Raw genomic sequence first — 25,500 nt, 5'->3', positions numbered from 1 at the left:
AGCTCTTGTATACATCAATGCTGATTGCATGGACCCCAAAAAGAGGATCTCTAACAGATTAACCAAGATGGATCACAACTCCAACAGGATGGTGCGACGCTAGTCATGTGATCCCTCCTAGCCAACTAGTCAAGAAAAACACTGTCACATGCAGTTTGCACTTAGTTATTGGGAAGGGGGATAGTTGAGGAACTCAGGAGATATTGTACCAGCTACCATAGGATTAGAGTATCAGATAGATGGCCCAATTTCAAGAGATCAGTCTGACAGATTTTCTTTAGGGCTCATTCTCCCAAAAAAAAAAAACAAAAAAAAAACCCCACACCTTTTTCACTGCATGTGTATGTGCGTTGCAACATTGATGTTAAAAATGAATGTATCTGTGTGTTATCAGAGAAAAAAAAAAAGGGGGGATGGCAGTTTTGTCACAACCCACATAAAAACGGGCTGCAGAAAAGGAGAGAAAAAAAAAAAGGAGAAACACAACAAAACAGAATAAACACATGATGAGGTGTGTTAGCTGTATTTTTTATGTGCCCATAGCCTTTAATGGAAGATTTTGGTCAATGAAAGCAATATAGTCCACATAAAAATTTCATGTCTGAATACACCAATTTAATTCAATGAGTCCAGTGTGCTGTCTGTATTGTGTGGTCGGTCTAAAAAAACCGAATACAGACAGAAAATACACCCATGTGAATAGGCCCTTAAAGCAAATAGCCAGCATTGTTGATTCATTTGCTGTCGGTGACTTGAAACATCCTTGTTTACATCCAAAGCCAGAAAACATCCACAGGCCTCATATTTCTCACAGGTGAGAATTTGTTACAATTGTGCCCAATCTAGACACCAACACATGTTTAGTAGTCACACTTTTGCCATGTCAGCCCAACATAGCTGGTACAGATAGTCTACCTATGGAGATGACCTTTACCCTTCTTGCCCATATAGTCCCGGTCACACACTGCATACAACCATATACTCCCATCTCTAATTTAGTCTTAAATAGTCGTCACATACTTGAAACAGTTTTCCTCGTAAATACTGTTCCAGACCTTCCAGGCGTCGGGGCCCTTGTAACCGGTGTAACGTTCAGGATTAATGAGCAAGTCCACGTACTCTGCATCCGGCGACTCCTCATCTGAAAACAGATAAGAGATAGGGACAATGCGTCACTTTATGCTGGCGAGCGCCATCCATCAACTTTACTGCATCTTATTATATGCATTACTTTGAAACGAAAAATGTTGGTGCCCAAATTTTTCACCTATGGGAAAATTTTAAGATCATGTTACAGAAGATCTATCCTTTCAAAAGGGTCATTACTAAGTTCCTACCTCCGTGCAAACCACCAGTAATCAATAGATGTGCATTAACTAGCCTCCGCAGTTTCCTTTTGCACCCTAGCTGCTATGGTAAGACAGGCCATTTAAAAATCATGCATGGGTCGTCCTGCCGCTGGAAGCAACTGGTGGATGGTGATGGATTCAGTAATTAGTGGCTTCCACATGCTTAGCTGTCTGTAACAGCCAAGCGGCACGTACTAAAACTCGAAAAGCCGCACTACACAGAGCAACTGCTGGTGATCTACATATGGTCGTCCTGTGCAGTGAGAATGGACAGAATGTGCAGGGAGAACTGCAAAGGGAGAAGACAGCAATGATACACACATGCTTGTCCTCTTACTGTCAAAGCTACAGGAGGACACTACAAAGAACAGTCCAGAAACACAGACTGCAGATGGTGCGCTACCCCACGTGAGAGCTCTTCACTGCTCATTTTTGAGGAACTTCATTATTTATTCTTCATGTGAGATGCAACTGGACAACATATAAATGTTTGCTAACTTTTCCAACAATGTATATCTATGCGATAGCATATGTGATATCAAAAGTGCAAAGCACTTTACCTAAAATGACCCAGTTTTGGGCAGTAGGGTCTCCCTCCCTTCTATTTTGTGGTCTCCTGTCTGTTATGTGATGTATGCCTCTAGTAACATAGATAACAGGAAGTGGACAGTGTTCGCATGCTACCCATAAAAGTCTACGAAGAGAACAGGGCAAGGAAAAAGCTTCTGCAGAGGGATAGAGCTTTACAGACACAGCTGCAGCTAGTAGTAAGTGAATTACAGCTATTGAAATAACATACACTGCTCAGTACTTCTCTAGTATCCTCCTGGAGTTTGAGAGCAGAATATGCAATTTTCTCTATGAGCGGCATAGGGGGAGACATAACAGAAAATTTCCACCCTCTAGCCAGGAGAAAACTGAATATTAGAGATGCAGCCTGCAGAGGGTAAAACTGATCATAAATCCAGGATACAAGTTGTATAATTGTCAGAAATAGTATTATCCCTCAGGTATACAAAAGTGCAAAGTTACTGGAAAAGTCAGGCATACTTTAAAGTGGCTGTATCATTATTAATAAAATAAATTTTAAAAAATAAAAAATATTTATATTTTTAGTGACTGGACAAGGAATAAAACAATACAAACAAGCAGAAATCATTCGTCTGTCTTCAGTTACTCCGTACACAGCTGAGCAGCTCCAGCGTCCCTTTCCCCACAATAGACATCTGCCAGAAGTCAGATAACCCCTGTAGTCATTCAGGGGCCGCAGAGTGGCCGTCCTGAACTCCTGCCATCATGGCTCCCAGGATGTGAGTCCGACTGGCCACAGCAGTCATCTGACTTCTAGTGGATGTCCACCCCATGTGCTGGAGAGAAGATTGCAAGAGCCGCTCAGCTGTGTACCAGGGGACTGAAGACTGACGAGTATGCTCTGTTTAATCCCATGCCTAGCTGTGGGGTTTTTTTTTTTTTTTTTTTTAATAATGACACAAATCCTTTAAAAAGAGACCTCATCATGAGCTTGGGTCCGGTGACATCAATGACATTTAGGGGAGCAATAAATTAGTGTGTGGCAAAGTCTTTTTTACGTAATGTTGAGATACCTTGAAAAAGTCCTTCTCGTGCTGTAAGGTAATGAATTTCTAACAGTCCGGTAGACAGGTGCAAACTGTCTCTGCTACCCCCACTGTGTTCTCCAATCTCCAGCCGATTCTCTGTGTGACTGATGGGAGACTTCATCCATGTCACCCAAGTCATCCAGTCCCATCAAAATCTCGCACATGCACCATGCAACCATGGACTGGCACATGTGCAAAAGAGTCAATCACATCTACCTGCAATCGCTGCTGCAAGATTTTGACGGTTCTATGGATGACCTAGAAGTCATTCACATCACCAGTCAATCATAGAGAATAGCCGGGACTGGAAGACATGGCAGGCAACAGAGACCACTTCTTCCCACATTGTATGGTACTGAATTCTGATTAAACCTCGCATTTACAAAAAGGTATCTGGACATTACAGACTTAGTTTAGCTTTTTTACACGCCCTCATATATTGTTCCCTACCTATGATTTGTGTCACCATCCCCAAACTGGTGACCGGTTCCCTTTAATTTTCTGGATAACCCCTTTAAGCCTTTCAATATTATTATGCAGTTACATACCATCATGCTCACAGAAGTTATCATCTGTGGAATCGTCATGTTGGTTCCATTGAAAGAAAGCTTCTTGAGCAGCTTCACTACAAGAAGAAACAGAAGTGATCATTTCATACTACTGACATGAAGGTTATATCTACTGAACATGTACATCATATACTGGGAATCAGAAGTGAGTTGGGGAAGAGGGGCGCCATTAGGATATTTTAAAGTGGCTGTTCAGGACTTTACTACTGATGAACGATCCTCAGGATAGGTCACCAATAGTTGCTTAGTGGGGTCCCTCGTCGATCAGTTGAAATCAGGCGCACTTTCATCACGGATAGACCCAGAAGCAGACAGCTCTGTCAACACTACAACTACCTGGTTAGTATTGCATCGAATTCAATGGCAGGTGTGCATGCAAAACCAACCCAGGACGCTGCAGTATGGATGGCGTGATCTGCTTCTGGCTCCGTCCACACTGACAGTGGGTCTGACAAACAGCTGATTGGTGGGAATTCTGAACAGCAGACCCCTGCCGGTCAACTATTGATGACCTTCTCTGAAGTAAGGTCATCAATGGTCAAGTTGTAGACAACACCTTTACATGTGCTGAGAATTCTCTCTCGATGTCCAAAAGATATATTTTTTTTTTAATATAACAGATTAGCAATTCAAGAAGGTCCAGTTCACAAAAGTTTATAATCTATGAGGAAAGATGGGCAACATGAGGGAAAAGGGCTAGTTTTGCAGATTGGTACAGCCATCTTTTCTACAAGCAGAATAGTGAACAAAGTTGCAGGAGCCGGTCACCAGCCAGTATCTGTATGTACAGAAATGAAGTGCATTAGGGTGCAAGGAGTTGGGGGGGGGGGCACTAAATAAAGAAATGAGGGGAGCTTGGGAATGTTTCTCCTTGTGAAGAGCACCTTAGGCGAAAGCACTACATGTGCGGAGGGAGTCTTATAGGCTATGTGATGCTCTCCAGGCAAAAAGCTATACAACTGACCGGTGAAATAATCCTCCACAGCGCCACCTATTAGAAGGTAGATACCCTACGAGTCGTTCTCTAATCTTTCAACAGGCCTTGTAATATGACTAGGGATATAAGCCAAGCCTGAGCAATTTGGCACAAATCACTAATCATGTTGCAAGGCCTGTTAATACGGCAGACACTGAATCATAGTGGCGCTGGGGAGGATTGTCCCAGGGCTTATTTGCATAGGAGAGAGAAGTTTAAATTGCATTATAAAGCAAAAGGGCAAACCGTGCCAAGCAAAATAGATTCATCCCTACAGCATTAACTTTTAGTCTTCATTTTACTGCAATCCAGGTTGAGCTTCATGCTATATGGAGAGCTGGTACAAGAAGGTCAGTGTACACGTGTCCCGTGTAAAACAGGTACCTGCTGTTGCTGTTCCCGAAATCTTATCTTAGGAACAAAATTGCTTCATAGAATACACTACAAACAGGGCGGTATTTACAGTTCACGCTGCCCTAAGCGCCAAGCCTGGACGTGCCTCCAACTTACAATCATCAATTATTGTTGGGATTTGCATGCTTCTGGGCAATTGTAATGACAATTGCTCAGTGTTCAAGGAGTTGTGCCAAGTTATGAAGTTATCCCCCATCCACAAGACACAGGATAACTTTATGATCGGTGGGGGTATGACTGCTGATACCCGCACTGATCCCAAGAACTGAGTCAAGGCGGTCTCTAAGTGAATGAAGCGGACGTCGTGCAGGTGCACCGCCATGCCATTCACTTCCAATTACTGTACCATAGATCACAGAGTTAAAATGTATTGACAATCCCCGTCACTGTCATTCAAGTGAATGGGCAGCAGCGCACCTCCGTGAGACACCAGTGTGTGCAGAAGTTTCTGTTACCCAAACACCTCTTTACCAATAGTGTATGAGTCTTAAGGTGAACCTGGCCCACAATGCACAATTTCTAAATTACAACTTCAGCAAGGGCATGATACATATCTCTGCAAATAGGTCCTCAAAGTGTTACACTTACCTCAAGGATTCATCCACTGCCCCTAGCCTTTTCTCCTTCTCACACTCCAATTCTCCATTGCCCACATTTGCCGCTTCTGTGTACTGTAAAACATGTAAGAAAACATTGTAAGGGATGAGATTATAACAGGACTACTTTCTTCTACAAACAGTGCTACACAGTCATGGGTTATGTCTGATACTAAGCCCCATTGAAGTGAATGGAAGGGAGCTGCAATACCAGACACAAACTGTAGACAGGTGCGGCATTAATCCTGGGCAAGCCCTATACATTATATTCTTGGGCTGAAATTGATATCAGAATGTTGCAGCTTGTTTTTGTCAGCAGATACTCATAAATAAAAGACTAGAGCCCAATGTCCACAGGCGGGTTTGATTTGGGGCACCCACGTGGGAGACACGCAAATCAAGTTGCCCATAGGGATGCATTAGTGTCCGCAAGCCAATTAAAAGCATGCCGATATTTTTTTCCCCCGGCATGCGGATCTTTCATGCAGGGGAAGCTGTCCGATCTCCGGCACACCTGCAGCTGACACTGGACGTGCTGCAGATCTGAAGGAATTAAAACAAAAAAAAGAAGTACAACTCATGAAATTCATCCTCACACACAATTATTTCTCCTTTTGCAAAGAGATATTCCTGCAACTCACCGGAACCGCCATGGGCAGTAAAATGGCACCGCAATATGCCAAACTTTACAAGGCAAAACTGGAGAGTGACTTTCTGGGCTCCTGTTCTAGCAAACCATTGGCCTACTTCCGCTACATTGATGACATCATGATCATCTGGACCAACACCGAACAAGAACGAATAAAATTCCATGAGAGATTCAATGCATTTCACCCTACCACAAACCTGACATTAAGCTACTTGTATACCGAAAATCATCTTTTTGAACATCACAATAGAAATGTCAAACTCAATACAGACATCCCTATACCGAAAACCGATTGATCGGCCCACATACCTCAGATGGGACAGCTTCCACCCTAAACACATCAAAAAGTCCATTGTCTACAGCCAGGCCATCAGACACAACCGGATCTGCTCCAACCCAACAGACAGAGAGGAACATTTGTACCATCTTAAAAGAACATTTATAAATCAGGGCTACCATCCCACCTCAATTGATGACCAAATCACCAGAGCCACAAGAATACCCAGAAATCAACTACTCCAATACACAGAGAAGGAAGGGAACGATCATGTACCTCTAGTAGTGACCTACAATTCACAGCTGGAGGTACTAAGGAAAACTGCAAAGAAACTCCACCATATCCTACACAAGGATGACCTCTGAAAACCATATTCCCGGACCCTCCCCTTCTGTGTTACAGGCAATCTCCAAATTTGAGGAACCTTATAATCAGGAGTGCATTACCCTCTGACACACAAAAAGGAACCTATCCCTGCAATGTAAGGGGTTGCAAGACCTGCTCACATGTATGGACCACAGACAGGATACGGATCTCCAACACACAGCAGGACTATAAGATCCCGGGAACATTCACATGTTCCACGTCCAATGTTGTGTGCCTGATCATGTGCAGTAAATGTCCTGTTGGAGGTCTTTATGTTGAAGAAACAGGACAAAAACCGAACGCGAGAATGAGGTCTCACTGCCACATAATTAAAGAGAAAAAAAGACAGAATTACCTGTGGCCAAGCATTTTTCTAGCCACGGACACAACGTAGAACATATGAAAGTCACCGTATTAAAAGGCAATTTTAAGTCACAAAGCCATAGAAGAATTTGGGAGTACAGGTTTATAACCACCTTTGACACTTTCAACAAAGGCCTACATTTTTCAAGAGGATTCATGCGTGATTGGCAATTATGAGAAATCTATAGCAGAGATGACACACAGGCCTGGTGACCCCCTAACACTAATTCAGAAACATTAAAAAAAAAAAAAAAAAACCACACACCTTTCACATCCTTATCTACTCATCCTGTTCTGGTATTTTTTTAATGCATATTAATCACACCATGTCTGTGCCTTGTCATATATATATGCATGTTTCTTCAGATCTAGTTTATAAGTTTGAGGAAGAACCCAAAGTAGGCATATCTACAAGATTCCTCGGTTTCTCTTGCTGAGAACAATCGCAGAATAAAAACATACATTGCTGTAATGTTGGCCCCGGTTTGGCTGCCCATGTTTGGGGATCAGGGATATATTATTTAATTCTAACAGCTTCCCTTTAATCATATATTGAATCATTTTAGTATATTCTGTTTCAATGCCACTTAGTTTTCAAGATCTCTGTTTACTGTTTTAATCCAGAAGCTGAAGGTTTGCTACAATTGTATCAATTCTAGACAATCCTCTGTGATCTAAAACCATCAGCAGCACAAACCCCTCTCTTGTGCTGATAATCTGCTACAATATATCAGTGCAGGTAAACTATCAGGTAGACCCACAATTGGCAGCACCAAAAGGTTTCTAGAACTTCAAAATCTCACATTTCACCACAAAGGTCAATGACATAAATGCTACTAAAGCACCAGGGATGGACAAGGGTTCATATTTAGCCGGCTTTTAACTTGGGAACTCAGATTATACTTTCCTTTATGACTTTCCAAAATATCCATTAAATCTCCCTGGCCCCAGTCCCACAAGTTCCATAATCTTTCTAAAACACCTGGAAATATGGAACAATCTACACTTTTATGACCTTCGTGAATGTGATAAACCCTCTCCAAATATAAAGTTAATATTAATGATTACAATACCCAGAGAGGTTATCAAAACTGGGATTATTTAGTCTAGAAAAAAAAAAAAAAGACGGCTAAGGTGCGACCTAATAACTATGCTTAAATATATCAGGGGACAAGACAGAGATCTCTCCTATCATCTATTTAAACCCAGGACTGTGACAAGGGGGCATCCTCTATGTCTAGAGTCAAGGAGGTTTCTACACTGACATAGAAGAGGGTTCTTTACTGTAAGAGCAGTGAGACTATGGAACACTCTGCCTGAAGATGGAAAATTCGATGAAAGTTCAAGAGGGGCCTGGAAGCCTTTGAGTAATACATTATTATAGGTTATAATCATTAATAACTTCAGAAGGGTTGTTTATCGGGGGATTATTCCGATTGCCAGATTAGAGTCAGGAAGGATTTTTTTTCCGTTAAATGGGGAAAATTGCCTTCTATCTCATTGGTGGTTTTTTTGCCTTCCTCTGGAACAACATGTCTTTTTTCAGACTTGCATACTATTTTCTGAGGGGGATCTCCTATCCAGGCCCGATTAAGGCTGCCTGTCCATGGCTGTGACAGAATATTGCTAGTGATATTCTGCTGTGGGGAAGCAGGGGGAGAATTACAGGCTCACCGCGGAGAATTGCAGCATGCCACGATTTGAATCCCGTGAGCGGAGAATTGCTATGATACTCTGCTCTTGGACGTCAGGCTGCGCTTTTCATAAAGTCTATGGGAGGCGTTCACTGCGTTACCCACGGCCGGGTTATCGCCGCGGATAACGCAGTGACATATCACCCGGGGATAGGAGGCCTAACATCTACAGACCTTTTGGAACACCTGCATATACACATCTATGGTATAGAGGCCATGGTTCAATCTTAGATTGCTCAAAAAACAGGCCACTGATGTTAAAAGGGGCAGTTCAGGAATTTTTCCTCATTGGTGACTAACAGTAAATCAACAGATAACGGTGGGGACCTACTGCTCAAATCCATGGGGCTGCTGTCACTGGGGTCAGTGCAGGAAGCAGAAAATGCTAACCATAGCGCAGCGGCCCGTGTTCACACTGCAGGTGCAGCTCCCATTAAACTCAATGAGAGCCCTTCCTGTAGTACCAACCCAGGCCACCACGCTGTGGTAAGCACATTTTGCTTCCTGTGCCGACTGCAGCGACAGTGGCCCTGATAGCCAGCTGATCAGCGGGAATCCAAGCTCTCGTCGGTCATCGATAGAAAAAAAACATAACAAGTCCCAGAATACCCCTTTTAAGGTTCTGTTCATATTTGCACCCGTTGATTCTATTGTTTAGTTCAGTCATAGGAACTGAGCAACGAAAACCATAGAAGTTCCATATCCAGCATATTGAGGACAAGAATGGCTCCTGACGACCACACCACACTGACTAAAATGGGGTCTGTCCGATTTCAGTCATGACACCCAGCATTTTGCTGGACAAAACTGCACAGCATGCTGCACTATTCTGTGCAGAATTTTGGCCTGGATTTCTGACAAAGACTTTGAATGGAGCCTCCAGCGCAGGGCTGAACAAAAACGAAGTAAAACCTAACAGCTTTACAGGATAAAAAGTGGCATCACTGGTTCCCTATCAGAGACCAGCAGGGGGCAGTGCATTAACTAATTCACCAACAGTGCTGCAGGCTGGGGATGCCAAGGAATCCACATTACAAGACTTTTATTTGGCTGTAATAAGATTCAAATCAGCTCTTCCCATGCTCACTGTGCAGGTGGGGTCTTTGCAAAAAAATATGGGATTAATTCAACATGATATGAAAAGAATGTCGAAACAGAACACTGCAGTGGAGGGGCATACAAGTAACCTACAGCACTGTTCCCCAACTCCAGTCCTAAGGGACCCCCAACAAATCATGTTTTCTGGATTTCCTCAGCATTGCACAGGTGATGTAACTATTGTCAATGCCTCAGGTGTTATTATAGGATATCCTGAAAAGTGACCTGTTGGGGGTCCCTAAGGGCTAGAGTTGAGAAACAATGACCTAGAGGAGCAGTTTGCTCTGGTGCAGCAAGACTTTCGTAGGCAAGCCCAAATGTTTGCTAATCTCCTCAATAAGGTCAATGAGCTGGGGGAAAAAAAAAAGAAGTAGTCGGCCATGTAGAAATAATGTTTGGATTGCTGTACGAACTGAGAAGATTGAAAGGACCAACCCATCTGAATACTTTGAACACTGACTGCAGAACCTCTTTGTTCAAGAGACATTGACCCCTATGTTTGCAGCGGAAAGAGCTCACAGAATGCCATGGGAGGCTATAGTTGCTATTCTACTTCGTTACCTGCACTGTGAGAAGGACTGGTGCCCCAGCCAGTTTCAGGCAAGACAGGTTTAGAGAGTTCTGCTTTATAATTGTTTTGTTCTACCTACTAGAGTATTTTCTTTTTACGAGCCTCCAATGTGGTCGAAAGCTGGGTGTGGGAGTGTCTGTCATGCGTCATCGATGTGTGGCTGTTCGGTATTCTTCTATGATGTTTTGTACTATTAGAGCATGGCTAGCTCTGGAATGTAGGGGTGTTTGCAGATCCTATAAAACAGTGCAATTTTTCAACAACGTATGCCCCTTTATTACACATGATGAGAATAACGCTAACAGGTCTGCTTGAAAAAGGGAATTTTAACCCCAAAACGCGTTGCATGCTGCCTTGCTGTATGGGTCTACCTTTGTTAAAATAAAGGACCTGAAATTACTCAGTACCTCTGTCATCATCGATGGGGGGGTGGTTGTCTGTAAATGCCATCAGACCCCTCCTTCAAGTAAGTGCTTTTTGCTTTTCATTGTGAGTACTCCTATCTGGTGATCGGAGCGCAGGCTTTTATACAATATCTTCTTGTACTATTCAATATATCAGACACTGTCTAGAATTGACCAGACCCCGGGTCATGACCTATTGTATACCAGGGTCTCCGATATCAGTTTTCTCCCTTGCTGGTGCAGCTCCAACTTAATTTAAACTTGCAGCGCAGAGTTCGACCCTGGCAACTACATCCTTTTCGGCTGAACATAGTTATTTGCAAGAGTCGTCATCTATCGCTAACAGAATTTCTTACGTTTAATCGTAGCTCCGTTTCCCTGGGAGTAGAGTGGGATGCTATGAAAGCCTTTGCGAGAGGAGCTTTTATTCAGGAAGTTAACTACATGAAGCGAAAGGGTCGCTAATTGGGGCAGGAATTACGTCATTTGCCTAGAGATGGAGTCAATGTTTATTCAGAATCCCAATGCTGCTAATGATATTAATTGGCGAGAGGCGCAGAGTGCTCTGAATCAACATACTATGGAGTCAGCTAATCGGCGTTTGTTTCTGAAACAGTCAATATTTGAGAAAGGTGAGAACACGCCATCTACAATAGTGAAGGCTCAACTTGGGGCGGCCTGTATTGCTGCTGTGACAGAGATAATGTTCCAGACTTTTACACAAATTTTCTATTCCTTTTATAAGTCTTTATATTCGTCCAAGCTGCAAAACACTTCAATACCCCTGCCTAAACTTGCAGCAGATGAAGTCCAGGAAGCGCCAGCTTCCTTATCTAATAAATCACTAGGTATGAATGGTCTACAGGCTGAAGTTTAGAGGAAATATGGGGGAGGTATTGTTGCAGCAGCTCCTGAAAGTTGTCCTAGATGCTATGGCACAGGGGTGGCTTCCTGTCTCCTTTACACAGGCTGTAATAATAATAAAAAATAATAATAATAATAATAATAATCTTTATTTGTATAGCGCCAACATATTCCGCAGCGCTTACATAGACGGGGGGAATATAGAAAGACAAGTACAAAAATACAGAACCACGGTTACATAGTAATCAGTTGATGGAAACAATAGGGGTGAGGGTCCTGCTCCAACGAGCTTACATACTACAGGTAATGGGGTGATACAGAAGGTAAAGGGGCTGGAGATGTTCACGGTATGGCGAGGTGGAGAGTGAGCGATGCTATACACATAGACAATGGTCAGACATTTAGCCGTGTGACGGCAGAATCGGTATGACTGAAAGGGCAGTTGATGGTGGCTAGCAGGGATTGCAGTCAGTAGGTCAGGGAGCATGTTATCAGGCGGCGTACAGAGGAGTTTGCTTAGGGAATGCGGTATGGCTCCCTAAAGAGGTGCGTTTTTAGAGCACGAGGGAAGTTTTGTGAGTCCTGGATTGCCCGGGTATCCTTTGGTAGTGCGTTCCAGAGGACTGGTGCTGCTCTGGAGAAGTCTTGGAGGCGGGAATGAGGAGTTCGAATTAGAGGGGCGCGCAGTCTAGTTTTGTTAGCAGAGCGGAGAGCCCGGGCTGGGTGATGTATTGAGATGAGGGAGGCAATGTAGGGTGGCGCTGTGCTATGGAGGGCTTTATGGATGAAGATAGTCAATTTAAATTGAATTCTGTATTTAACAGGCAGCCAGTGCAGTGACCGGGACAGGGCAGAGATGTCCGAGTAGCGGCTGGACAGAAAAAGGAGTCTGGCTGCCGCATTCAGGATGGATTGGAGAGGGTAGAGTCTGGCGCAGGGGAGGCCGATCAGCAACGAGTTGCAATAATCGAGCCGAGAGTGGATGAGGGCAGCAATAAGTGTTTTTAGCGTGTCTACGGTGAGAAAAGAGCGGATTCTTGTGATATTTTTGATATGCAGCTGACATGTTCGGCCCAGAGATTGGATGTAGGAGGTAAAGGATAGATCGGAGTCGAATATGACTCCAAGGCAGCGGGCATGCTGTCTGGGAGTTATGGTGGCGCCACACACCGAGATGGAGTTGTCAGGATGAGGTCGGTTAGTGGAGGGTGGAAACACCAGTAGGTCAGTTTTAGAGGGGTTTAGCTTTAGGTAGAGAGGACATAGTGTTAGAGACAGTGGACAGACAGTCAGTGATGTTTTGGCGGAAAGGTGCAGAGATGTCACGGGAAGAGGTGTGTAACTGGGTGTAGTCAGCGCAGAGGTGGTATTGGATGCCAAATCTCCTGATGGTTTGTCCAATGGGGGCTGTTTAGATGGAGAAAAGGAGGGGGGAGGGTTGAGGACCGAGCCCTGGGGGACCCCAGCAGCAAGGGGAAGATTAAGGGTTGCTGTCCACGGACGACAGTGCATTGCGTTACTCGCGGCGATAATCCGGCCATGAGGAACGCAGTGCACACTTTCCATTGCATTGCTGTCCACGAGTGGAGAATCACAGCAATTCTCCGCTCGCGGGACTCAAATCGCAGCATGCTGTGATTTGCCACGATTCTCTGCGGTGAGTCCATCTGACAGACTCACCGCAGAGAACTGTCAGTTCTTCCCCCTGCTCCTCAGCGGCGGAATATGGCTAGCGATATTCCGCCTCGCCCCTGGACAGGAGGCCTTATGAAAATTAACACAAGGATGCTTTATTTTATTTTCAAACAGATAACTGAAACACAAAAGTAGAATTCAGAATGTTTACTATGGGCAACAGCTTCTCTTACTTCACCCTAGCTATGGTAAGGCAGTATTTTAGTGCCCGTATTAGAGCTAGTATATTTGTGTTAAGCTTGTATAGGAAGCATGACAAAAAGCAATGAAAATAAAGTCCCATAGAGCTCATAACTAGTCATTATGAAAGACTAGAGAAATGCTTGACTAACAGCTTGTTTCCTATATGCATCATCATCATGTACCAAAGAGACCACAGAGGCCAAAGATAGTGGAGAAGAGTCAAAGACTACAATTGTAGAGAAAATTAAAATAAAAAAAAAATAAATAAAAAAATCAGATCTGTATGGGGGAGGTGTAAAACAGCCATTGAATGTCCATCACAAATTTAGCTAGGGTCCCAATAGTTTGATGAAAATCACTTTACTTTGTAAATACATTACTTATGCTGTACTGATCCAGAGTTAATCATTACATGTAAATGGGTCATTAGTTTAAACTAATTTGAGCAATAATCGTTCAGTGTAAATGCAAAGTAGTTTACTACGGTATTCATTCACTTGTCGTTCTCGCTGACTATCAGTCAGCATAAAAACCAGCGCTGAATTGCAGGCCTGTTGTACTGTATAAACACTCCCCACTTCACATGGAAAGTGAAGCACTGAGCGAGAAGCCCACGATCTCGCAGAGAAGTCTGTCAGTCTAAACGTTCTGCACGAGCGCGAACGACCTTAGCACTCAGTCGTTAAGATGCCTGTCATCAAGTGTAAAAGGGATGTTAAATCCTGCATTATACTCCAGAGCTGCACTCGCTATCCTGTTGGAAGCAATCAGCAAGCTTGTTGACAAATACACCCCCTACAGTTTAGATGAGCTCCTTTAATACAGGAGAGAAGTTGGCTTCTCCTACATCAGATTACTGTACAAACTCTGGTATAAAGCTAAAACTTCCCAATTTTCTGCAGACGCTGAACAAGCAGGGACATTTCAGCTGACACCTGCAGATCTGGAGCAGAATACAGTTTCAGTACAAAATAAGTAGAACGATATAGCTATAGTTCCCTTCATGTACAAGAAATACACAACGCTAACACCGACAGCTGTTACCATGTAATATATTTCGCGATATTGCCCTGGTAACTTATCAGTGTAAACATTAGCAGAGGCAGCCAGCCAAATACAATAATCCCTACGTTTCCCCTTTGTGGTTTAGGTGTACTTATTGGTAATGTAACCTGCAAATTAAACATTTAAGCAAATCTCATTGGAATACAAATAGCCCGGGGCAATAATTTTCTGTTTGTGAACAGCCCCCATCCATCCCCTTCCCCAACATAGGCTTCTTTTGCATGGCAGATAAATTGTTTGTGAATGTGAACGACTAAACAACTAAACACAACAACGTATAAACAAGCAAATGATGATTTTAATGCCTGCATAAAATGACCGTTCGAATTCTCATTAGTCGTTCAGTCATTAGCACTGGTTACACTTACTAATTATAGTTCAAATTCACATGATCCAACGACTGCTTCCATCACTACTCAGAGAGGTAATAAGCCTCCATAGAAAGTCTATGGAGTCCATATACCACTTGCAGTGACAGCCAAATAGGCACAGAGCTCAGTTGAGTGCTTCTACCTGTTTTAGCGATCAGTAGGGGGTCTTAGTACACGGACCCAACTGATCAAAACTCCTGACAATGCAGAAACTTGTAAAAAGTTTTGTTACCCTTTAATCCTCTCCATTATGATAAGAGGGAGGTGCTGCTGCATGATTAAGCAAAATTACCATTCAGGACTCTGGCATAGTTGAGTAGCAAAGTATATTGAAGCTGTAATGGTGACCATTACCCAGATTTCCCAGACACAGATCTAATTATAAAAAGGCCAAATAAAAACAATTTTAATAGCTTACTTTAGGATGGCAACTTGTGCTTCTTTATAGTGAATTGCTGTTTAACCCCTTCGGGTGTGTATAGACATGTGACTATATTATAACGCAGCAGTGTGACAAATGGTATGTGCCGCCAGCTGACAACCACACAGAGCTTCATTCATAATTCATCACGTCAATGATATCAAGTTACTGAGCGCTTCCATGATGATCCCGTATCTTGTTCCTTTTCATGCTCCACAGCACAGTCTGACTTCCCCTTCACTTGAATGGGGCTGTGTTACAATTGCTTGCACAATGGGTGTCCGAGAGAGCAGCCATACAGGGAATAACCCGATGAGACATCATTCCTTTTCTTTTTATGATCAGCAAGTATCCCAAAAGATACCCACTCCTACCAACTTATTAAAAAAAAAACTTCAGTTTCTTAAGGTACCTTTACACTGGATGATTATTGCTCAAATAAGCCCCGGAGACAATGAATTTGGAGGACCACTCTCGTCATGTGTACACGTGGGCACTGATAGGGCACTGAGCGGGAAATTGCTCACGTCAGAGTTGCTTGGTTTTTAGGTCACCTAAAAACTACACGACTATTGTCAAGTATAAACAGGCAGTCGTTCATCTATGAACGACTGCCTCTTTGCAGTTATTTAATGGAGACGGGGGTCCTGAAGAGCCCGCTCAGTCTCCATTCTCAGAACAAGTATTGCTCCTGTGTGAAAGCATAGGAGGAGCAACAGTTGTCCCGTTCCAATGTTATCTGGGAAAGCTGGCCGACAACCTACATGGCTGCCAATATAGGGTGCCCGCAGCACAACCTTCAATGCTAAGTTCAGCAGAGCAATAGAGATGCAAAGTCACAAAAAGGACCTGATCCAGAGTCCAGAAATCACATAATAAAGCATCATCGGTGCAAACAACGATTTCTTTATTCCTCCCAAATGAAAAGTGGCAACGTTTCAAGCTTGACAAAGACTCAACTCTTGAGTCGAAACGTTACCACTTTCATCTGGAAGGAAGAAATAGTTGTTTGCACTGTTGATGCCGTCACACTCTGCTTTATAACCTACATGACTGCGATCACAGTGCTTAAAACAGGTAGTCACCCATCTTAAGGCCCTTTTAGACCATTTTCGCTCAAAAAAAACCAAAAAAACAAAAGGCACTCCAAGCCATCTTTTGAGCGATAATCGTTGTCTAACTGCACTGACATTGTGCAGTTTTCGTTAAGCCGTTGCTGATCTTTCCGCATGCTGAAAGATTAGCGATCAGTTATCAGGAATTCACAGCAGGATATAGCTGATACTATTGATGACAGGCGGGGTATTAAGAACAATGCGGTCCAGCTGTGTTCTCCATATCCCGCTCCGAGCATAGAACAGCTGGATGCAAAAGACAAGTTGGGACACCACGCTTGTCTTCTGCATCCTCCGCTCGGAGCGCCCAGCTGTATAACAGCAATACTATTACTCAGTTTTACTAGAAGAAGATATAGCTAGACCTCATAGCTGATCCAAAGTGTTTTGGGATGTTTTGCTGGCATTCCAGAATTTAAAAAGGCTTAAATTTTCCTGCAAATGAGGCTTCAAATGTTGGAAGTTATGAAGATGGAGATATTCAGGGTTCAATTAATGGAATTATTTTACTTGAGGGGCAATTCCTTGTTATGATATTAATGAGCAGCAGGCAGTAACCAGTGTTGGGCAATTACTGTAATAATTGGTTCAGGAGTGACCGACCAGACAAGACTCTCAATTCCAAATCAATGGGAGCAAAATCGGGTTCAGTGGCCCAGTAGTTAGTCCCAGGTGAGGTCCAAGGATCAAATCCTCATTGAGGTCAGGGCTCCTTCAAACTGTCGATCGTCATTTTGAGTGTCAGCGCTGCCTTTTCTCACAAAAACACTACCGACACTTGCGATTTCTCTAGTGTGAAAGTCAATAGGACTTTCTAATGTTAAAGGCGCATTGCACGAAAATCGCAAGTGCCGGCGGGGGGGGGGGTACAGAGGGGAGATCTCCCTCTCCCTCTCTTCCCCCCCCCCCCCCCCCCCCCCCCGCTGACTGCCACAACTCACCGCTCCCCCGCGCCGGCACCCGAACCTTCCGTCTCAAGCGGGCAGGTACTTGCTGAGGGCAATGCTCGCTCATCTCTAGTTGCTATGTGCAACAGTGCCACTTTTCTACACGAATCCTTCTGGTGTATCACTCGTAACTCTCCAAATAAATACGTATCTTTCCCTAAAGCTCGCTCAGCATTAAGGCTTGAGTCACTCCATCGGCAGAACTACTGAAGATAGGAGGACATTTTTTTTTACAAAAAGGGCTGCATTCTGAAAATCTCAGTTCATGTTGTAGACACATCTCTTATCAGGAACACAGGACGTGTGACTGAAGATAATCAGGAGGAAGGAAGTACTGAAAGAGATAATTGTTCCTCCAACATACAGGAAGAAAAAACAACCACACAGTTATGAAAGACGCCATTAATAAAGGACATCAATCTGCAGCTCTACAGATGCATCTCATCTGCCCTCAATGTTGTGTACAAAACAAGACAGATACACACATGCTACAGCACATACATGCCCCGGGGCACTTGTGCGGCTTTCACGGAGGTCTCAGGATCGCACTTCTGAATTTACATGTATTGACCAGTGGGCTAGCAGCCTAAAGGTGGAGAAGACAGTTATACCATTGTAGGGTGGAAGTATTTGAGCATTTCATATCACTATTATTTCAGCACCATAATGTTGCATTCACACGGGTGAATGGGATTTTTTTCTATGAGTTAAAAAAAAAAACAAAAAAAAAACAACACAGTTTTAATTGCACACTTTTCTCTGCTTTGCACTTTTATGTTCTTTTTCTATCCACGGTAAATTGCGCTAAAAACGCATTTCACTTGCATTTTTTTCATGTGCATGAATACGCTGCATATTTACACAAGAAGACTGCCAATAGCAGAATATAAATATTACAGTCCTTAAATACGCTGCGTATTCATAGACCGAATTACACATACGCCCTTGTGAATGAACCATAAGGCGATATCGCCTGAACACATTGTAGTTGTATTGCATAACTCAGTGTGGAATCATGTGAGCGGCACACTACTAAGCCGTGCCAAATGGCAATCAAACCTCTCCCTTCTGCAGAATCACTACCTATCACTGCGATCACGTCAGGCTATAACCAGCGCAGCCTGTGGGACACGATTACAATTGTATTAAATACAACTCAGGAGGGACAAATGCATCAAAACTGGTGCAAACAAGTGGCAACCAGAAACTAGATTTCATTTGGAGAAACAACCTAGTTAGTTACCATCTGCCCCATAAAATCATGCATGTATTTGCCCGATAATCCTATAGCAGCTACATTGTCTTGTACATTACTGCAGCCCACTAAATAGCTTCCTTTTCTCCTACCCAGCAGTTTCACTGTCTGGAATTAATTCCAACACCTACACCCAGTAGTCACCAAGTAATGCACACTGGTATTCCGAACAACTGATACCATCATCACTATTGCACATGAAGATAACCATATAGCGCAGCTGCCTCCTATCTGATGGTTGCTTTATCTAAGGGTGCATTCACACGGGCAAGTGCGATATTAGTCCAAGAAACAGCCCAATATCGCCTTCGCCATCCATGTGAAAACCCCGTGGATGCAAAGCAGTTTCATGTGAAAACACCCTAGAACCCATGGGATGCAGGGAATCCCTGATTGTAGGTTCTCCCATTGTTTGCAATGGGGCTGCCGCCGGTCCCATTGCAGACACTGTGGCTGCAAGCTGCGATCTTGCAGCTAGATAGAACATGCCATGATTATTTTTCCTGCATCATATTACGGTGAGATGCAGGGGGAAAAAAAATAAATATATCGCTCATGCGCGTGAACCCATTCAAAAGAATGGGGTTCATAATGCACAAATCTCGAGTGATTTCGTAAGCCGCGTAAAGACGGCCTTACAGGTTTATCTTGAATCTCAACCAAATGCTTCTCTGTAACCCTTCGGAAATTCTACAACTTACATGAAAAGGAGTTAATAAGGCTTTCTGGCACTGAAGAAGATTCCTTTAGACTGGCAGCAACTTAATAATGGTTCCAGGTTATTAACTATTCTGGATTATTACAGTGAAGAAAATAAATACACTTTTAAGGACACGTAACTCTTGGAGAAAAAGACCAAAATAAAAAAAATAGTTAAACACCTTACATAACACAATTTTATATTTCTTCTTAATAGCATCATAAATCAATACAATTTAAGATATTTAGTACACTGACAACAGAATTTAATAGATGTAGGATTTTGAAGAAGGGTATAGAAACACAAAGAAATTTTCATGAAGAAAGCCCAAAATAAAAGGCTAGGTCGTTATACGTTTCCTGTCTCACTGCAGTTCTTGTGAGGTGGCATATAATACTGCAGTTCCTTGCGGTAGACAGCTGCCAATCTAGCAGATTTTAGGACTTAGCAGATGTTGCCATAAAGTAATTTAGCTGGATTGGGAAGAAGAGGAAGAAAAAAAATAAATAAAGAAATAAATAAAAAAATTTAAAAAGTAACCTTAAATCCTGGAGACTTTATACCAAGTGGAACCGCATCCTAGGAAGAAAATACAGTACGTTATTACATGGCCAATAATCAATAATCCAGTTATCGATTTATGCTCAAAGTATGGTCTCTCCATTTCTGTTCTCTTTAGTAGAAAACAAAAAAGGAACCCTTCAGCTGGATTCACATGAGCGAATGCATATTTGCGCATCGGGTGTTGTGTACTTGCGTTTCTTACTGTATTTTCCGCGCACAAAAAAAAAAAAAAAAACGCCACAGCAACTGCCCAGAACATTGAAATGGCCAGTGAGTCTAATGAATTTCATGTGTTCGACTTGCCAGTACAAATGTTCAGGAAAATAGAACACGCTGCATTTTTTCTTTTATGGCACAACTGATTTGTGCACGTAAAATACTCGCTTGTGAACCAACCATGGGTTCTATTCACTTACCTGCCAATTCTTGATGCAGAATCCATGTCAGGCTGACACACCAAGATTTGCCCCATTGGCTGGTGTTACCACGTGAAAATCCAAGGCAGAGCTTGAGGTTCAACCTCAGATTTCCACCCTGTTCCAGTGTCATTTCCATGTAACAAAAATTGGATCTGACCCTGCAGGATGCAGTGTGAACAAGGCCTTTGGCTTCCCTAATGCAGGCTTTCTGCTATGTTTTTTCTAGCTTGCAAAAAACATGATTTAAAATGTATGAATTTCATGGTGTTTTTAATGACACATAGGAGAAGGGAGGGATAACAAAATGATATATCCCCTATAGAGAAGCCCATAGAAAGACATCACAAAGAATGGGGAAAAAGGCCAAGAGAATGCTGATATTTAAAAAAAAAAAAAAAAAGGTTGCCATGGACCAAAAGTGAGAAAATGCACTAAAAATAATTCTATATAGAATCTTACATCCCCCCTCACCCCCCTTTACCATGTCTAACACTATATTGCAAGTAATAATTCCCTAATCTACAGCCAACATCTGGACACTGCTGGCAACCCTATATGAGACTTAAGCCAGTTCCACACAAGCGCATTGCCACCACATTTCTGCGTCGGTAATACAGAGGTGTGCCCAACCGAGGGGGTTTACTGACCCAAAATGTCATCATAGAAACATATGAAATGTACTACATGACTTTTTTTGGCGTTATTCTGAACTTTGGGGATATAATTTAGGTCCACTCCATTTTTTTTTTTCCAGTCGCAACATGCTCTAGGTTGCCAACTGTCTTTCAGGCATTTCTCCTATAGACTCCTCTACAGGAAAAAGAAGAAGAAAAAAAAAACACACCTAAAAACAAGCCTATGAAAAAAAAAATTGAAATAAAGGTAGTTTCACGTGGGCAATATTGCTGTGAGCAAATCGTGGCAAAATCGCGTCTTTGTTCGTGCGATTTTTGAGCATCAGCCTGCTTTTTCTCGCAAAATTATCATTGCCGCTTGCGATTTTCTCGCGCGAAAGTCAATAGTACTTATTAAAACCGCATCACGCACAAAAAAATTTTTTTTTTAAAATCGCTACTTTGTGTGATGCAATAAAATTTCTGCGTTTTTACTCACTCACATTGCGTGAAAATCATGCAATTTTATCACCCATGTGAAATCAGCGTTAGCAGGAGAGGGTGATAAGATGGCAAAGATTCCTGTACACCCCTCAGGGTAGCTAGGGGGTCGTAGATAAGAAGAGATGACAATAACTGGTGGTGACCTTTCTTCCGGCTCCAGCCTACAACTTTTCTCCCTTCCCCAACACAGGAAATGTAAGACTTGCCATCCTGTCTCTTCAGCCATGACACAAGTGCATAATCCTAAGTGTATGGTTTCCAGGTGTGCTGGCTGAATGCATGCAGAACATGATAACCTGCAGGTCGGCCACCTGTTGCTAAACTACAAGTCCCCATGGGAGGTTTTAGCTCAGTGGCAGCTGGTGAAAGTTTTCCCACACAGGCGCGAGTCGGGCAAATGGGGAATTAAATCACATCTATAAAACATGCTGCTTTCCAGCTACTGTTGAGCTAGAAGAGTTGAACAGTCTGCCCACACAGTATCACATCACCAACTGCACTTGAGAATAGATTGTGAGGCAGCACACAAAGGAATCCTGGTGGGGAGCAGCACTTACCGTGGCACAAGGCTGCACAGCACAGTCTCTTATCCCACAATGGCTGATGTCCTTCCAGAACGGACATGGCTTCTTCAGATTCGCCTACAGATAGAAAATACAATATTTGATTGGCTCAAAAGATTCTTTACGACCCCCACTGCAGAAAAATCCACTCTGGAAGTTCTGTAGCATGTATGCAGTGTATGAAGCTGCAACAAAATCCTATAGTGCGATGCAACAATGTGTCAATAAAAAGGATTCCCTGGCAGCAACAGGAGAAAAGGGTCGGATTATCAGAAGTTGGACGCACCAGTAGTGAAACCTAGAATAAACAAAACCTTACAGGAGACGTAGTTCTGGGCCCGTTTGTGCAGCAGCACCTCAATTATCTGAAGACGCGCAAGAAAAGAAATGCCATATCCACTTCTCTTCAATGACTGCTGCAGTCTCCAAGGCTGGTGAGGCACGTGCCAACCAGTGCCACGTCCCAATAATACCATGCACTGCAGCCGGCACACGACTTACCTTGTAGTATCTGAAATAGTCGGTTTCTAGTAGCTTTTGCAGTTTGGGAAATAACTTCTTGTTATTGAACTCGTCTATAGTCTCCACATCACATGTGCAGTCATCAAGGTAGCCAGCGACCTAAAAGGGAAAGAAAAAAAAAAGTTTGCAGAATTTTTACAATTTCAGAAGCAACTTGTAAGAAATAGTTAAAAATAGCAAATCCTCAAAATACGATCAGAAACATTCCTTGGGACTGCAGGGGCTTTACAAGACTGGCAGAGATGCCCCCTGCGCCCTCCGATCACTGTGTGTAATAGAAATGAGTAACTACAGTACAAGCAGCAGATTATAATAGGGAGTCACACTGTATGGGGCACAGGACCCCCATTCTAGAGATAAGGGGGGCCAAGCAGGAGGAACGCCGCTGATCACACTTCTGTTTGTCAGGGTTCTTGACTACAAACAGAACTAAGAAACAGACGGACAGAATTTTCAAAGCAAGACAAAATCTCAAAAGGCAATGTTAAAAAATTAGGTGGAACACCAAATATGGTACAAAACGACGTAATGCACCCTATCTTAGCCCCGTGCTTCCGATAGACGTACTGCTTATGTCCTAGGTCATCCGCCATACTTTACCTTTCCAATGCATCATAAATAAGTTCATATATATGCACAACAAAGCAGAAACCCACTGCGCCAGCCTGCCACTTTACTGCCAGCTCACAGATGTCCACAGAGAGCAGCAGTTCAGTAAGGCGCTGCTGCTGCTGGACTCCAGCAGTACAAGTGGAAGCATACAGCTGCAGTCACCTGAGCCATTACCAAGGGCTGCAGTAATACAGCACCTGCATATAGGCTAACGGGATAGAGCCAGCTGTGCATGCCCTCTCCAAGAGCTAGGCACCGCTCACCTGGCAGAAGCAGCTGTGGGCAGCAGAGCCCGATGGCTGGGCCTCCCATGGCAGCAGGCAGCCCAGGACGAGGAGGAAGATGAGCGCTCTCATGTCCACACTGAGCCCCGGCAGCAGCAGCATCTCTCACAAGTCTCCAGCTGAACCCGGAAGAGGCCCTGCGCAGGGGGCGGGCTCCCCGTGACGTCACAGGTGACGTACATGTGTGCAGAAAGCGGGACGTGTCAATATGCATATCGGGCCCCGCCCACCGCTGGAGGAGGGGCGGGGCGTCCTGAGAGAACTCGTTACATCGTCGGTCATGTTTACTAGTCTTCACAGCAACGTGAACACGATAACACAATGTGTGACACAAGTCCTGTGTATAAAGGGCGCCATAGTGTACAGCCTGACGTGGTTGTTGCCCATAGCAACCAGGGGCTTCAGAAAGTGATGTTTTAGGCGGCAAACTGTTACCTCATGTGCTGTGCTTAGTTATAGGGGTCGTGCCCTCAGCCTGCCAAAGACCTCCATTACCTGCTGCCCCTCCTGAAGTAATACACACTCCCTCAAGCAGGGCTTCCCAGCCCTTTAGCCTCTGACCACCACCATATAGTTGTTTGCAAAAAAATGGCTCACAGTACAATTACTTGCAGCACAGCCTCAGACCTCCCCTCCCTCATGGAGGTGTATGCGGCCCATAGCAACCAGGGGCTTCAGAAAGTGATGTTTTAGGCGGCAAACTGTTACCTCATGTGCTGTGCTTAGTTATAGGGGTCGTGCCCTCAGCCTGCCAAAGACCTCCATTACCTGCTGCCCCTCCTGAAGTAATACACACTCCCTCAAGCAGGGCTTCCCAGCCCTTTAGCCTCTGACCACCACCATATAGTTGTTTGCAAAAAAATGGCTCACAGTACAATTACTTGCAGCACAGCCTCAGACCTCCCCTCCCTCATGGAGGTGTATGCGGCCGCGTCTCCCCCCACTGCAGTGTACATGTGTGCTCACACGTCTCCCCCTCCAGGGAGGGCTGCGCCCACACTCGGGCTTATTCACTCAAGCACATCTGGGTTATTCGCTGCACAATGAATAGAGCCCATTGCTGCGTACATATTAAACTAATTAAACCTAGTTCCCCATTGAAATCAATGGCAGCATGCTTGCGCGCATAAACACGCAACGCAAATGCCAGGCATGTATGAAGGAGGCGCTGACATGTGAGCGGTCCCCTCTGGGTGCTCGTCTCCCTCAGAGCTTACAGGAAAAATATGGAGGTGAATTTGTGGAGCTGCTGGACTTATTGCTGTCGGCAAGAGAGTTTGCGACAAAGTCCGATAAAAAAGTCGATGTTAGGGAAGACAAGTGGAGGAGAGCTCCTGTGAATCTTTTAATGATTGGCTACAGGCCTTTTGTATATTTGCTGTCATTTTGTCAGAACGTTCACCAATTACTACTTCCGGGTCATTTCAACATATTGATATCATTTTAGCTTATCGTGATTTTGGCGGTCTTTCTTGGTATTCATAGGATGAAATGTTTCACCATAACTTAGCAGTTTCTCCTGACGTTACATGGGGTGTCAAGGACGTTTGCCTCTGGTTGAATTTAATGCTCCTTCCATGGCCGAACTCTAATTTTAAAATCGGTCTTCTAGCACTACTTTGCCTGGCTTTCCTAAAGGCGTTTGCTTCGCCAATGCAAGTGGTTACAGGATTGTAGATACGGCCATGAATGCTCCTTCTGTGGTGGGAAGCATACCATGTGGTGGTGCTCCGCTTAACGTCCATCCCTCTGGTAAAGAATTATTACCCAAAAGCCGTGACACCGGTGAGGCTCCCAAGAATGCTTCCCTGGCTAGAGGTCTATCCAGACTGTCTGAAGGCCCGGCTAATTAGTTCA

General features: G+C 43.7%; 1 protein-coding gene across 1 annotated transcript in view; it reads right to left on the bottom strand.

Annotated features, from left to right (window-relative positions):
* The window catches only part of ERO1A (endoplasmic reticulum oxidoreductase 1 alpha), a 51,555-nt gene extending 27,778 nt beyond the window's left edge, over positions 1–23,777 (bottom strand). The window contains exons 1-7 of the mRNA XM_066608010.1: positions 23,623–23,777; positions 22,727–22,846; positions 22,220–22,303; positions 20,102–20,140; positions 5,516–5,598; positions 3,517–3,593; positions 1,021–1,141 (exon numbers count right to left, since the gene is read on the bottom strand). Coding sequence (XP_066464107.1) covers positions 1,021–1,141; positions 3,517–3,593; positions 5,516–5,598; positions 20,102–20,140; positions 22,220–22,303; positions 22,727–22,846; positions 23,623–23,745 — 647 coding nt within the window. The 5' untranslated portion in view covers positions 23,746–23,777. The remainder of the gene's footprint in view (positions 1–1,020; positions 1,142–3,516; positions 3,594–5,515; positions 5,599–20,101; positions 20,141–22,219; positions 22,304–22,726; positions 22,847–23,622) is intronic.
* Between the last annotated feature and the right edge of the window lie 1,723 nt (positions 23,778–25,500).

The sequence above is a fragment of the Eleutherodactylus coqui genome, chromosome 6 (assembly GCF_035609145.1).
Source record: "Eleutherodactylus coqui strain aEleCoq1 chromosome 6, aEleCoq1.hap1, whole genome shotgun sequence".
NCBI lineage: Eukaryota > Metazoa > Chordata > Amphibia > Anura > Eleutherodactylidae > Eleutherodactylus > Eleutherodactylus coqui.
The sequence above is the reverse complement of the archived record's forward strand: the minus strand, read 5'-3'. Positions and strand labels throughout refer to the sequence as shown.